This window comes from Sarcophilus harrisii, chromosome 4, assembly GCF_902635505.1.
Source record: "Sarcophilus harrisii chromosome 4, mSarHar1.11, whole genome shotgun sequence".
NCBI classification, from domain to species: Eukaryota; Metazoa; Chordata; class Mammalia; order Dasyuromorphia; family Dasyuridae; genus Sarcophilus; species Sarcophilus harrisii.
The window spans coordinates 145,592,106-145,607,806 of record NC_045429.1 but is presented as its reverse complement, the minus strand read 5'-3'; the positions used below and the strand labels follow the sequence as shown (position 1 = coordinate 145,607,806).

Genomic DNA, 15,701 nt, shown 5'->3' with positions numbered 1-15,701 from the left:
ATTAGCACAATTCTGAACTCGTATATTTGATACTTTCACATTTTTTTTACTGTTTTCATATTTGTCATTTTAAGATATCCTATATCTATTTTAATTCAAATAAACACAGATTCATAAATATGGAAGCCAACTTGAGCACCTAAATCAATACGTAAATTTTATGAAAAAAAAAAAAGAGGTATCATCACATTAAAATCAGTTCAAAAGTGGCATCCAGATCTCCTGAACACTCAATCTAGTGCAATGCTTTTTCTCCACTGTACAACAGTACCTTGCATATGCTTCATGTTTTATACACAATACCTCATTTTTTTTTCCTTATGTAATCTCTTTTGTACTTTACTTTCCCTCAATCCCCTACTCTCAAATTTTTCTAAATTTGCAGGTGTAAAAATGGAATCCATAGTGATCCATTTGGGATTTTTTATTATTTGAACAACAAAGGTATGTATTAGTTGCATTTAATAGAATAATAAATTTTTAAATCATTTTTTTCATAGGCTATAAAGCTAAAATGAAATAATTTTTAAATGTTTTATCTTTTATAAAGGTATCTGTTGCTACAGAGTTGGCTATTGAAGATATGTTTAAAATGGGATTATACATGTCTGCCTTAAACAACAGTAATTTACAATCCATGTATATGTGACAGGAATATTTTTGTGCAAGGTAACTTTAATATTATATACTACTAACTAGTCTTAGTTTAAATATGAGTGGGTAGGATTTAAAATTTACATATAACAACATTTTTCTTTATCATTTAAGGTAATGTATATCCTAATAAGGTTTCTTTTTCTTTTACAGGGTAATGCGAATCTGAAGATTATTGATATACTGAATGTCTTAAATTATTTTTTATTTAATTCTTTATGTATTTTCCTTTAGAAAAAATAAAACACGTTCAACAAATTTAGTGCTCTGGAGTGTCTTGTCTTTCTTAATCTGTACCAACATAGCCTAATACTTTGGTGAATTGTCTTTCCATGCTGACTCATCCAGGGCAATTCTTTTTCATGTCTATCAGTAAATGTCACATAAAGTTTCTACTTAGCTTATAAGATGGATTTTTTTCTGGTTTCTTTACTATTTAGAGGATAGTAATGAAGTACTTGTGCCAGCTGTTATCCTTCTCTTTCAGCATATACCTAATTTACTTTCTTTTTAAGTCATATATGCTGTTCATCACATCTTTTTCCCACCATTTCACTTATGTCATTGTTGATAACATGTTGCAGTGGACCTGTACTTCCCATTCATATTTCCATTGTCCTTTGGATTTAATGAAATTTTACTTCTTCTCGGATGATAGTCTTCAATTACTTAATCAGATGAGCTTTTACATTACAAACATTCAGGAGCATTCAAAATGTTACAGTTTCCCAAATGAAATGCATACTGATTATTTCCTAGTCAAGTATAGGCCTACCTCTTTGTCCATGTTCAGTGCCTACCCAATATATAATATATACTAATAGAATAACCCAGTGGGCTATCCCTCCAAGTGCATATTATAATCCAGGAAATACACATTTTTCATCTACTTTGTTTTTCTAGTGTGAATTGGTCAAATCAATCTCTTTCACATGACCATGGATTTCATTGAGGAAACATGTATGGTGTTCTGAGCTCAATGCAGTTATCACAATGTCATCTACAAATACTGTTTGGAGAACCTTGTCATTAATAGGGCATCTCTCTTCTCTTTGAATTCTGTGAACAGCTTCTATGACACTGGTTAACACCTTAGGTGAGCAAAAATCTTCCTCTTTAATGGCTTGTATAATATTGATAATCAGTGAATCATTGAACAAAGTAATTTCTGTGGTTTCATCTATTTGGGAATCTATGTTATCCTTAACATACATAGAGGAGACATCTTGTTTGAGGAGTGCCTTAATATTGTATTTTGTTCTGTTGAGTCTCCTAGACATAAAATATCTGAAAATCACTGATCTTTTTTACCTTTAGGTTTATCTACTTTATTGTCTTGAATTTTAACTAGAATTCATCTATTCATCTAAGCTACAACTTGTTCTTTTGTTTAGTTAAAAAAAAAAAAGAACAAATAAAATTCAATTCAAGTAAATAAGTTTTAAATTTCTTCATTTTTTTTCCCCATTCACTAAAAAAGAATATATGTGAGATTAGAATTTTACTCTATCAGTATGTGTTTTGGAAAGGCACTGCACCAATTTTCCAAAGACCAACCTTTCAATCTTTCTGGGCTACTTAACAGCCATGACAATAGGTCAGACAATTAATCTCTGAGTCTCAATTTTCTCTTCTGAAATATGATGGAGTTGAGATAGATCTCTAAGGTCCTGTCAAACTCTGAAATTCTCTGATTCTAATTCAAATGCTTTTTCAAAAATTAAGTTAATAATAGATACAATACCATTTTACATTCTCTGCACCTCTCAATCATATGATTATTATGGTATTGTCTGCTATAGAAAGTAAAATCTAGAATTTTTCTTGTCTATGTTTTCATCAAGAACCTCTTGATACATAATATCTTCTAATAAATACCATTTAAAGTTAAAAAGCTGACATATGATAGTTGCTGGTATCTTCTTGGTCACTTCTTTTTGAAATGATCTATTCAGTTCTTTTGAAATCTTCCTCTCTTTGAGAAATCTTGATCATCTATCACTGAATTCCTTTAAAGTTATATAACCTCCAGAATGGATTCATCTATTTAATTCTGATCATGTAGAGTTGCTTCACAACTTCATTTTTTCAAATGCAGCATGACATTATACATCGAGTACTGCTGTCACAGTCTCAGTTTCTTACTGATAAGAATGTTTCATTGCAAGCATGTCTGTTTCATGATGTCACGGGATTTTAGAGCTGAGAAGGACCTTAGAGAACATTTAGTCTGATTTCTTTTATCTTATATCAGTTTGTTATCCTTCCAGTTTCATTTATTCATGGTCCCAGTATAATTTTGATTATCTGGTTTTCTATATGACCTCTCTGTAGGCTTGTTTTATTTAAATCATTTCCCCTACTTTCTAATGCTCCTCCTCAACCCTCCCCCCAAAAAAAATCCAAAACCCATCATATACCTCACATTGTTGTGTATATAAACCTGTCTATTTAATTTATGTTTTGGTGCCTCTGAAGATCAAGTGTTGGCTGCCCAAGGTGATTTTTTAGACTTTTTCTGCCTTTTTATTATTGTGATTAGTTTGCATCAGTTATATTTCTTTAAGAAAGTATATCAAATAACTACTTTGTTTCTTGTCTATTTCAAGAAGCAGCAGATCATTCAAACAGGAAAAGGCTGAAGTTGCTAGAATCTTAAGTGCTGTCTTCCACTTTCTTCTAATTTAATTTTGATTTTTGATGCCCAAATTATATTTCTAAACAATAACTGGACCCTAGGCAGCAAGAAGTGTGATTGAGTCCTTAAGACTTAAGTTGTATGACTTTGGGCAGATTGATTGACTTTTCTTGGCATGGATGTCTTCATTTACAAAATGGGAATTATGATAATGTCTCTCTTGGATATTAAATTTGCTTCCTATGGTGATTTTAAGGAAAAATTCAATTTAATGTGCAAGTATTTTGTAAAGTGTAAATCAATATGTAAACATAAGACAACATTCTAATATGGGGCTCTCTCTTAGGTATCCTTTGTCTTCTCTAAGATCTTTCAGCCTTTTTTTTCCTGGTATTCCATTACTACTAAAGCTAAGTTTTCTGTAAATTCTTACTTCTATTCAATAATTTTCCTTTTATTATAATTCAATACTGCTCAGAATTTTTCAAAGAAAATAAATTCCTAGTTTCAGTAAAAGTTATACAATATTGTATTATACTAATGGGTTAGAGGAAATAATAAAGGGAATAAATCAGTATTTATTATCAGTAAATGCAATACAATAGAATAGTGTTGTATATTTGATGAACCCTTCATCAGACAACAGAAAAACTCAGAAAGCCATACATATTTAGATTTTATATTTATGATTTTACAATATAATCTTAGAAATTTGAGCTTTCAAATGATTATGACAATGAAAAAGAGTCTATTAAATATATACTTAACCCTAATTGACATAATGGATTTACATAACATATATTTTTAAAAAGTAGAACAGTATAAGCTATAAGTGGGATTTTTCGAAAATAAAATATTATGCCATAGGAGATTTTTGGAACCCTTTTGCATCACCTTAGGTAGAGAAATCAAATGGTCATTATTTATGTTATATTAAATGACCTTTAAGCAACCAGGTGGTGTAATGATAGAGCTCTGGTCCTAGAATCGGAAAGATTTGAATTCAAATTCAATCCCAGACACTTAATAGCTGTGTAACCTGGACAAGACACTTAATTTCTGTCCTACTTTTGCCCCAGTTTTCTAATGTGTAAAATGGAGATAATGATAGCATTTACCTCTTGTAGTATTTGTGAGAAGAATCAAATGAAGTAATTGTAAAGCACTTAACAGAGTTCCTGAAATTACTTAAATATTCTGGAGATTTGCTGAATCTTTAATTGTTCCCATCACATGAAATATGTGTCTGTATATACTCACATATATTCATTTACATGCACAGAGACAGGCACACACACACACACACATATAAATATACAAGAAATGTATGTATATATGATATATATCCATTTTAACCTACCATAATGAATAGATGTTTATATAAATAAATCTCTTAAGTAACATTTCAGTAAGAAGATATAAATATAGGGACAGACATTAAATAATCTTTGATTTAGTGATTTTTATTTCATAATTTTTGATAAAAAAGATTTAGATCTAGAAAACCCACACAGACTTTTTTTGTCTATGTTTTCATTTTTCAGTACGAATGTTACTAATATAAATGAAATGTTTATATTATTAATTAAAATAATGGACTTTATTTCCAAAACTCATCAATTATATTAAAATATTTTTTCCTACTAAGGACTTCAAATGGAAATAAGATTTTTAAATTCTATAAAACAGGATACATTTTCAAAATATAAAAGTAAAAAATAAATAGATTTTTACATTGTAAAAATCAGTGACATCAAAAAAATTAAATTTCTCATTTGGGTGGGAATTTGGAGCCATAATTCTTTCAATAAGAAAAATTGCTTAAACTTTAACTAATATTTTCATTTATTTAAAGTAAATTAATACTTATTTTATAATTAATGTTTTAAAATAGGTATTTATATTTAACCTCTTTAAAGTTAAACATAACCCCTAAGTCTAGAGTTGGAAGGAACTTCAGAGGCAATTTAGTTCATTCTTCTCATTTTATGGAAGAGGAAACAGAGGTCCAAAGAGTAACTTGTCCAGTGTCACACAAGTAATGAACATCAGAAACAGGATTTGATATCAAGTACTCTGAGTTTTTTTACATTTATTTGTGCTACATCATTATATATAATAACTTTAGGTAACACTTTGTCCTGTTTCTAATTAATCATTCATATGATTGCATGTTTGGTCCCAAAGGGGAAACCACTATCTCAGGTCAAAGAGGGAATCTAGGTCTTAACTACTAAAACTCTAGGTCAAAAGTCCCTCTATTAAAGCTTACCTTTAATACTAATCCAATAGACACAGGCAATTACTAAAATTAAATAATAAGAATAGTAATTACAAAACATCTTGGAAAATTTTCATGGAAAGAATGAGCAGAAATTTAAAATATACTGATAGGATATTTATTGAGAACATGAATAGCCAGATAACAGGCCTCCAGTTATTGTGAGGTCATTGTTCCTTTCCTTTTACTTTCTCCATTCCTTTTACTTACTCTCATCTATTGGGAGGCTTTCTCAGTTGGATTCCCTGTGTTTATATACATCTAGTTCTCTCTTTAATTCATAGTCGGCTCTCTTTTTGGTTTCAATGATCACCTTCCTTATAAAGTACTAGCTACTCTGTATTTTTATTCCCTTCTACATTCAGTATCCCCTAGTGGACCTAATTCCTCTGCAAAATGTCATGCTTGATGGGAGAGGAAAATAAAGGAGAGGAGAAAATCATCTTTCTCCCTTCTTTCCCCAAATCTGCATGGCTGCAAACTGTAGCCATTCTTTATTCTTTCTTTATTATTCTTCACATTCTTTATTATTCTTCAATTACTCCCAACTTCTTCCAAAGCTGACTAGTTTACCTTTTTAAAGGGTATGGGGCTATTTTCAGTCTTCAGCTAGCCAATGCCAAAGTCTCTAATTTTAGCCAGGAAAATGCCTTCATATTTCCTAAAAAGACTGGAGAGGCAGAGTTGGGAGGTGTATTTTGTACTTGTTTTAAGGTATTAGTACCTTGTCTCCTCCGTTATCTTTTCCTTTACTTTCTATGATTATAACAGGGAACTGAAAGGAAGCCTAATAAATGTCTTTTATTTTCTCACTTCTCTGGAAAGATTTTTTTTTTTTTTTAACATAACTGTAGACTTAATTTTAGTTTTTGGAACATGAAAATTGACCTGACTTCAAATTGTTAAAATTAATTATATTGTTATTTGTATTTGTATTGTTTACTTTTGGGGGAGGGGGTGGCAGTTGGAGTTAAGTGACTTGCTCAGGATCACTTGGATAGTAAATATCAAGTGCCTGAGGCCAGATTTAAACTCAGGTCCTCTTGACTCCAGAGCTGATACTTTATCCATCATGCCACTTAGCTGCCCCTGTTGTTTACTTTTTTTAAGTAAACTAAGAATTAGAATATTTCCATTGCCTAGGAATTTCTTAGAATTTTTAAATTTTATTAAACTGCCCCATCTAGCACTGGTACTAAACCAGGATGATTTTTTATTTCTCCTTCTTTTGCCTTAGAACTGAACCTGTACCTTCTTGATAATGTTCCCCCACCATCAATGACCCTTCTCTCCATTTACCATCACTTACTGAAAGTAACCTAGAATTTTTCTCTACTTTATTCCTTATGTTTACTTTCTCTTATTGGCTAAATTATTTTATGTGGCATTGTCTTCCTCATTAACAATATGTGCCCTTTGAGAGTGAGGACTATCTTCATCAGTTCCTAGTATATTGTTTGGCACATAGGAAGTGATTAATTTTTTTTAATTGATTCATGTATTCAGGCATTTTGTATGTTAGTAGAAAGTAGTGTAGGTAAGGAATCATTATTTTAAAATGTCTTGGTATAGTTCTGTATTAGTAGAAAATTAACATTTATTCAGTGTCCATAAGTTGTACATTTAAACTATCATTAGCTAACTCAATTGGCCAATTTTTTTTGTTAGTTTTGTTTTTTCTCCATGTCTTATATTTTATTTAGCTCCTGAATAATAGCAGAGATAGGTTTGGTTAACAAACTGAATTTTGTTCATTCCCACCTGCTTTGTACACAAAAAAAACCAAACCAAACAAACAAACTAGTATTACACTTTATTAAGTTTGTCATTGGGTCCAAAGTAAGATAGATAACACTTTTGGAGGTTTTGTTTTGTTTTTTTTGTTTTGTTTTGTTTTGTTTTGTTTTTTGTTATTTGGTCAGGCTATATCTAGAACACTGGGTTTGGTTGTGGGCATCAGATAATAGAAAGTACTTAGACAAGTTGGAGTGTGTCCAATAAGAATAGCAAGAGAATTTTCAGTTTAAGGATCTGGGCATGTTTAGTCTACTAAGTAATGATGGCCATCTTCAAGTGTTTGAATATTTGTTATATAAAACACACACACAGACACACACACACACACACACACACACACTCATAGCTTTTTCTTATAGAACAGAATCATGAATGGCTGAAATTTTCCTAACAGTTCTTTCCAAAAATAGCACTGATCTGCTTCAATTTCTTCTAAATAGATTTGCAAACAATGTATAGATAGAGTATTGGAGTTGGGACTTAGGAGAACCCTGGTTTCAAAATCTGCCTTATTAGTTATGTGGCCATTGGCAACATACTTAACCAATCTGAGTCTCATTTTCCTCATCAGTGTATGATTAGAAATGATACCTGGTGTCTCCAACATTCATAGTACTTGTGAGATTCCAGTTAGATAATGGATAAAAGCTTTTACAAATTGTAAAGTGCTAAATAAATGTTAGTTGTTCTTTCTTTATTCCCTGAAAATGGCATCAGAAAAGCATGAATCATCTCAAATGGTGACTCATTAAAAGGCTTTAATCTGGCTTTGGGATGGTGTCATATATATATATATATATATATATATATATATATATATATATATACATCAAAATGAGAGTATCCCATATTCTGGGAATTTACTTCAAATATAATGAGGGCACATTATGAAGATTTGAGAGAAACTGAAAATTTTACAAGTTTAACTTTCTTTTCCTCCCTTGATTCCATCCATACCGAAATAAAGTACCAATCTGTGTAAAACTATCAATTTTTTAAATTAAAACCTTCCTGTAAATGTTTTACGTGATTACACATGTATAATCCATATCTTAGTGCTTATTATCTCAGGGAGTAGGGAGGGAAAGGATAGAATTTGGAACTCAAAATTAAAAACAAAAACCAAAACAAATGCTTACAGAATTTTAAAAAATATGTAATTGGGGAGGAAAATAAAATTTAAAAGACTGAAGGGAAAAACAACCTTCATATGATGTTTAAAGAGAAATTAGAAAGTAATGGTTAAAATAATTTCTAGTTGCCTAACTGGAAGCAGTGTAAGCAATTTAGTAAAAATGAACAATTAAATAGTCTCAAAATAATCTCAAAAGTGAGATCCTATAATTCTAAAAATATAACTTCATCAGCAACAAGCAATATTTCAATGTTATTAAGAAATTTATAATTGTACCAATCTTCATGTTAATACTGTTTATTGGCTATAAGTATAGGTTCTAAAATACTGCTTTTCATGTACAAATAAGAAATATGTCATTAACTTATAAAACAATATGCTTACTGAGGAAAGGACTAGTGATTATTACATTTAGATTTAGTAAAAAGAATTAACCTTGACTACTTTTAAAGAGTATCTTTTATATATGTGTCTGTATATATGTGTATATATTACATATTTTGTTTTTAAGTTTAAAGTCGCATTTTATTTTACAGCCAAGATGTCAAGAAAGTTAAGCTTACCTACAGAACTGAAGCCTGATTTAGGTAAGTAAAAATAAATTAAATGTATAGTATTTAAAATCACCATAATTTGAAAATAATAAAATAATTGTGATATTTCTTGAAAATGGCATATCCTGTAGTTCTCTCAGGAGCTCTCAGAAGTAGTATTTGTTGGTTGGTAGGGACTTATGGAAAACCTCAGATTTTTGGAATTTCCTGATCCTTTTTTTCTACTCTAACATTAAAATCTGAGAGATAACAGTTCATTTTTAAAAATTATAAATGAAAGCACATAGGACTAAAATCTTTAAAGCTTTTTCATATATGTTATTATCTAGTTGTGCTTCCCTCATTCTATACTTTTGAAGTTGTTACTCTTTTTTTTAAACCAAATATAGTACTTTTCATTTGCCCCCATTAAATATTTTCTTATATTAGTCTAATCCTCCAATCTATTGAGATATTTTTAGTTTCTGACTTTTTCTTTAATAAGTAAACTATCCCTCTGAATTTTACCTCATCTGGAAATTTGAACATGCCACCTATGCTTTGTCAATATCATTGACAAAAATGCTGTCTGGTAAGAGACAAAAACAAATTTGCAGTGTACTCTACTAGAGATGTTTCAGTTGGATCACCTTGATGAATTAATGACAGCATTTTGGGTATGGTCATTCATTCATTCAATTCTAAGTCTATTTAACTGAGTTATCATATAATCAATTAACCATTTAACACCTACTTTGTCTTAGGAGACCTTGTTCTAATCACTGGAGATACAAATAAAATGAATGAAATAATTACTACTTAAAACTAATTTACTTTCTAAAGGGGGCAATAACAGTTTCACATACAAGTATATAGAGAGCAAACCTAAAAAAGGCTAAATACAAATCAATAAAGAAGTAAAATGTTTAATGAGGCTAGGAAAAAAGTGATTTAGACAAGATTGTTTTGAAGGATTTTAAAAGCCAAATCTGACAGAGAGAGCACCATTTCTCTTTTTTTTTTTTTGTCCTCAGAGTTGGCAAAAGTAACTTTGATTTGTTGAAATCCAATTCTCTGAAATTCTCTTAACATAAACATATGTTAATATAAATATTGATATTAGTTATATATATGTTTATATAATTTATATGTAAATATAATATAAATATAAAAATAAAAATATGTAAAACAAGAAAAAAAGAACATTTAGTAATTGAGAAAACCAAGTATTCCTTTATTGCTATTTAGTTCATTGACTGGCTACTATATTTATCTGACTAGAAGACTTTACTAACCATTTCTATGGGCCTCCCATAAAATTCCATGTGCAATTTAATCAATAAACATTCTCCATATACTGGGTTTTTCTTGTGTAGCTTCAAAGTAGAGAATGGGCATAGAGGAGAGATGTTTTGTAGGTAAAATATACAGGACTTGGCCACAGATTGGATATGGAGAAGAGAGAGTAATTGTGGATGATGCCTAAGTTGTGAGAGTGGGTAACTGGGAGGATGTTTTTGCCCTCAGGAAAATTAGGTATAAAGACAAGTTCAGTTTGGTATATGTTTATTTACATGGTATATATTTAATTAAGATGTCTATGAGACATGCAGTTAGAGATGACTAAAAGGCGGGAGATAGACTGTGGATTGGGAAAGAAGTTAGGACTGGACAAGCAGATCTGAAAGTCAGATAAGAATGTTTTTGTTTTTTTTTTTTGATCAAGTAAATGGGAAATATGTGGATAATGGTAAGATCTAGGGTATGATGACCCTCCCCTATATTTACCTTTAATGCTACCAAGTTACAAAATGAGTTAGTTTTAAGTTCTTAATCAATTCTTCCTAAAGTTACCTCTTTATAATCTGCAACAAATGTTGGCCTACAAAATGACCAAATGTCCCATGAAATTGTATTTTTTTAACCCATAAAAGAGTGATAAATAGCAAAACTTCTATTTAAATCTAAAAGGAGAACCAGTAAGCTAGCTTTATATTATTTAATTTTCCTTCTTTCTTCTGATTTCCAGAAATAGGGATAATGAGAATGTTAATACTGATAGATTTAGTTCTGCTAATGTCTTCTGTGTCATTGGACAGGAATAGTAAATCTCTGCAAATGCTGTCAAAACACTATATGTGTTGACTCCCTCTATTAGAATGTGAGGTGCTTGGGGCAGCTAGATTTCACAGTGAATATAATTCCAGTTCTTGAATCAGGGGGACCTAAGTTCAAATCTGACCTCAGACACTTAACACTTAAAAGTCACTTAACCCCAATTGCCCCACAAATACAAATAAAACAAAACACAGAATGTGAACTCCTTAAGACCAAGATTCTTGCTTTTCTGTTTGTTCACTCAGTCCTTTGCATAAAATGAGTTACTCAATAACTTTTTTCATGTATTCATTTAGTATACTAACAGCTAAGTTAATATTTGTCAATTTTTTAAAAGTGCATCCTTATATGACATTCTATCATATAACAGAGGCTACAGAACTAAAAGCCAATTTATATTTTTCTCATTTTCATGGGTTGCTATGCTACTAAGTGCTCTCAGCTACTGGTGAGCCTCTTTTTATATAAATGGACCAGTGCTTTGATGGTAAAAAGTCTCTTGGATGCACTATATTAATTTTTTTTAATAATATATAATCTTCCAGAGCTTGTACTCTACTGGAAAAGCCTTCAAGTAACTTTCACATAGAAATGAGATATCAAAATAAGAATAAAAGACTTTAAAATAAGAAGCATAAAAATGTCTTTTTTTTTCTTTTTTGTCACATAAAATATATATTCCAATCCTGAAAAATAAATGTCTCCAGTAAAACATATACTCTTAAGTTTATGAATTAATTTATTATATATAGTAAATAGAAATTATTAGAATTTGATTATTTGTTTTGTGTTCTAAAATTATATTTTCTTTCTAAGATTTAAATAGGAGAAAAGATAAATATAAAATAATTATGCTTCAAAGTATATATGCCAAGACTGCAATTTTTTAAAAATCTCAAAGAAGGAAAAATTAATATTTTTAAAAGCAAAAGGGGATGGCATCAAAGGAAGTTTCTAAAGTTATGTTCCCAGGGACTGCTTTTTATCTGTGCCTATCTCTGAATACATTGCAAATAGATGTTTGTTGATTTATAATTTGATACAATTTAAGACAACTTATATTTATTAAGTCCCTATTATTAGCAAATAGCATGCTTGGTGTTGAAGATACAAAAACCAAAAAGTGAATCAGTTTCTGCCTTTAGGCTCTTGCAGCCCACTAGAGTGAAACAATAGGCACTGTGATTCAATTAATTTTGAGGGGAAAGGAGATTTGATATTTGGAAGATCAGAAAACCTTTTGCTCATTGGTGGTAGTAAGAAACCGAGATGATCAGAGAAAATGTTTAAAGCCTGGAAGAGAACCAGGACAAAGACACAGAGATGGAAATAGCACATTTAGGAATTAGCAAGTTGGACAGTTTGGCTTGAAACCATGAGAGGAAATTGAGTTAAATGGGTTTTTAAAATACATTTGAGAAAGATTGCAAAAGTTTTAAAGTGCCAGAAAGGGTAATGTTTTATCCTTAAGGAAAAATTATGAGTCTTTTTGAGCAGGGGACTTACATGGTCATATTATAATGTGTAAGTCTATCAGTCTGAGAATTATATGGAAGATGCATTAGAAAGTGTGTGAGAGTAGATGCAAGGAGACCTACAACCAGGAGACTATTGTAATAGTCCAGGTGAATAATGAAGAAGATGAAAACAGAAGATTTTGTGGGACATAGACTCAGCAAGAGTTAACAGCTTGGTTGGATATGGGGGTGGATTAGAAAGCAAAGCACTGAGGACAGTTCCAAGATTGGGAATATGAGGTAACTACATGGATGGTATTCCCTTAACTGGGAACTGATCACGAGTCTTATTATGTACAAATTTGATAGGGATTTAGAGCAGGTTATCCAAACAAAGTTATTTAACAAAGCCAAGCAGGTATTGCATAAATAATAAAAAAAAAAAATGAAAAAACATTAAATCGTGTAGGTAAACTAATTTTCACTTGTAATGAAATTAATCTTAAGGGATGAGTTCATGCAAAGATAGCTGCCATTTTCTTACTTATTTCATTTATGTGGAACATATTTCTGGTTGTTATAGATATAAAAGACAATTCCTTCAGTCGGTCACGGAGTTCAAGTGTAACCAGTATTGATAAAGAATCCCGAGAAGCAATTTCAGCTCTTCATTTCTGTGAAACTTATACACGAAAGACTGATTCTTCACCTTCCCCATGTTTATGGGTTGGGACTACTTTAGGTACAGTGCTTGTCATTGCACTGAACATTCCTCCAAGTGGTGAACAAAGACTCCTTCAGCCAGTGATCGTGTCTCCAAGTGGTAAGTATTTCTGATGAATATATTTAAAATTCATGCAAGTTTCCAATGTTGTATTGTAATAGGAAGCTTTCATTGTTATTATTATTATTTTCATAATCAATTGATCCAAGATTTGGCGAATTTAGTCATTTTTTCTATAGTGGCACAGAACATGAAAATAGATTTTGCAAACTTTTAAAAAATGAATGTTAGCTAAAATTAGTATTATTGGGTGGAAATGAGAGAATAAGTGTTTTAGTACAGAATAATATAACAAGTTCTGTTATTCAAAGCAAAAGTATAAATCATGGGCAACAAAAACTACCTTGTTGACTATTCTAAGCTTGCATGTGAAGTCTTAAAAGAATTTTTTTCCCCTTAGGGTATGAGAAAAATAGAACTCAAAATTATTGTTATAAAAAAAACAAAAAAATTATGTATAAGTCATTGTCTATGCATATACTGTGCCATCATTCATCATTCAATCTCTAATTTATCTCTTAAATTAAAATTATCAGAATTACTTAATCTTCCACATCATCCAGAGTGCAAATGTATTTTTAAAAATGAGTCTCTAAAATAGTAAAGAGCATGACTAATTGTTCTAGGAAGAATATCAATTTTAAAATAAATTTAATTAATTAAAAATTAAATATTGGTATGGTATATATCATTTCAAACTTAATATATTTCACTTAATTATGTTGCTCATAGTTTCATTTGATTGTCAAAACTTCTGTGAGCTTCAGAAAACATTGAATAAAAATTGTTAGAAAAGAAAACAGGTATCTTTTGGAAAGGTTAGACTGGAATACTAATTTCATTCCATGTATTTGGAGGCAAATTTAAGGACATTGCCAAAATTATTGTATCATATTTTCTAAATGAAAAGAAGTGAAATATTATGCAATTTCTTAGGGGAAAAAAAGGAGTAGTCATATAAAATAAAGAAGATTTATTACTAACATGACTGAAGTAATGCCATGTATGTACATATCTTTAATTTTTCTTTAAATAGCTAAAATAATAGAAATTTCTTATTTTGAGATTAAATGAAAGAAAATTATAACCAATAGCTCTCTAGTGATTCCCTGTTTCCTCTTAGGTAAGTACAGCATCCTGTGAAAAAAACTGGATATTGATGAAGAAGTAGGATGCTTCAATTAGTATGCCAATTTAATGGCATGGAAATTACTTAATAGTGACTCAATTGAGTTTACATAATAAATAATTTCTGATTAGATCGTGACATTTGTCACTAATATTTCTCTCTTTAACACTTTTCCTTGAGGGAGTTCTCTTTTTCAACCATTTTAGTATCTGAAATTTGAATTCAACCTTTTTAGATAATAAATTGGAAGAAATTATTTGATTAGGGAATTTGTTAATGTTTTAATTTACTTAACTTTGATGAATTTTTGTTGTCCTAGGTACCATATTGAGATTAAAAGGGGGAATCCTAAGAATGGCCTTTCTAGATACTACTGGATGTTTAATGCCACCAGCATATGAACCCTGGAGAGAATATAATGTGCCTGAAGAAAAAGATGAAAAGGATAAGCTGAAAAAAAGGCGACCTGTCTCTGTGTCTCCCTCTTCCTCTCAGGAAATTAGTGAAAACCAATATGCAGTGATTTGTTCTGAAAAGCAAGCAAAAGTGATCTCATTGCCTACCCAGAACTGCGCTTATAAGCAAAATATAACAGAGACCTCATTTGTTCTTCGTGGAGATATAGTGGCATTGAGCAATAGTATTTGTCTTGCATGTTTCTGTGCTAATGGACATATTATGACTTTTAGGTAAGAGATATTTAGGATTATTTTGCAAGATTTTTTTTTAGAAGAGAAAAATATAGTATCCCTCCATGGCCTTTCATTATTCTATTTAAGTATGATGTTTTTATTGACTCATAGATTTATTCTTTTATGTATTTATATAAGGAAATGCTTTAATCTTCCTTTATATCAAACAAATGTATGAACTTCAGGTAATGATACATAACGTGATTTAATCTCTTTATAAATTTTAGGTATTAGATTGCATTTTCTTCCATTCCCTGGAAGAACAAACCTTGAAAGTCTATGGATTAATCTAAATAATAATATATATCTTTTATATAGCAATCTAGGGTTTATAAAGCACCTTTTTAAAAAAATAGCTTCATATGATACATAGTGCAAATATTAATCTCAAATTCACACATAAAGAAATTGAGCTGCCTTTAAGTTAAGCAAATTTTCTAAGGTATGCTTCACCATCTTTCTATGTCCTAAATTTGCTATGGG

General features: G+C 30.3%; 1 protein-coding gene across 4 annotated transcripts in view; it reads left to right on the top strand.

Moving 5' to 3' along the window:
• Nucleotides 1-15,701, top strand: part of STXBP5 (syntaxin binding protein 5) — a 191,881-nt gene that overhangs the window by 161,372 nt on the left and 14,808 nt on the right. For all 4 annotated transcript variants that reach the window (XM_031937649.1, XM_031937648.1, XM_031937651.1 and 1 more), the window contains 3 exons: nucleotides 9,042-9,092; nucleotides 13,197-13,436; nucleotides 14,846-15,215. In XM_031937649.1, coding sequence (XP_031793509.1) covers nucleotides 9,042-9,092; nucleotides 13,197-13,436; nucleotides 14,846-15,215 — 661 coding nt within the window. The remainder of the gene's footprint in view (nucleotides 1-9,041; nucleotides 9,093-13,196; nucleotides 13,437-14,845; nucleotides 15,216-15,701) is intronic.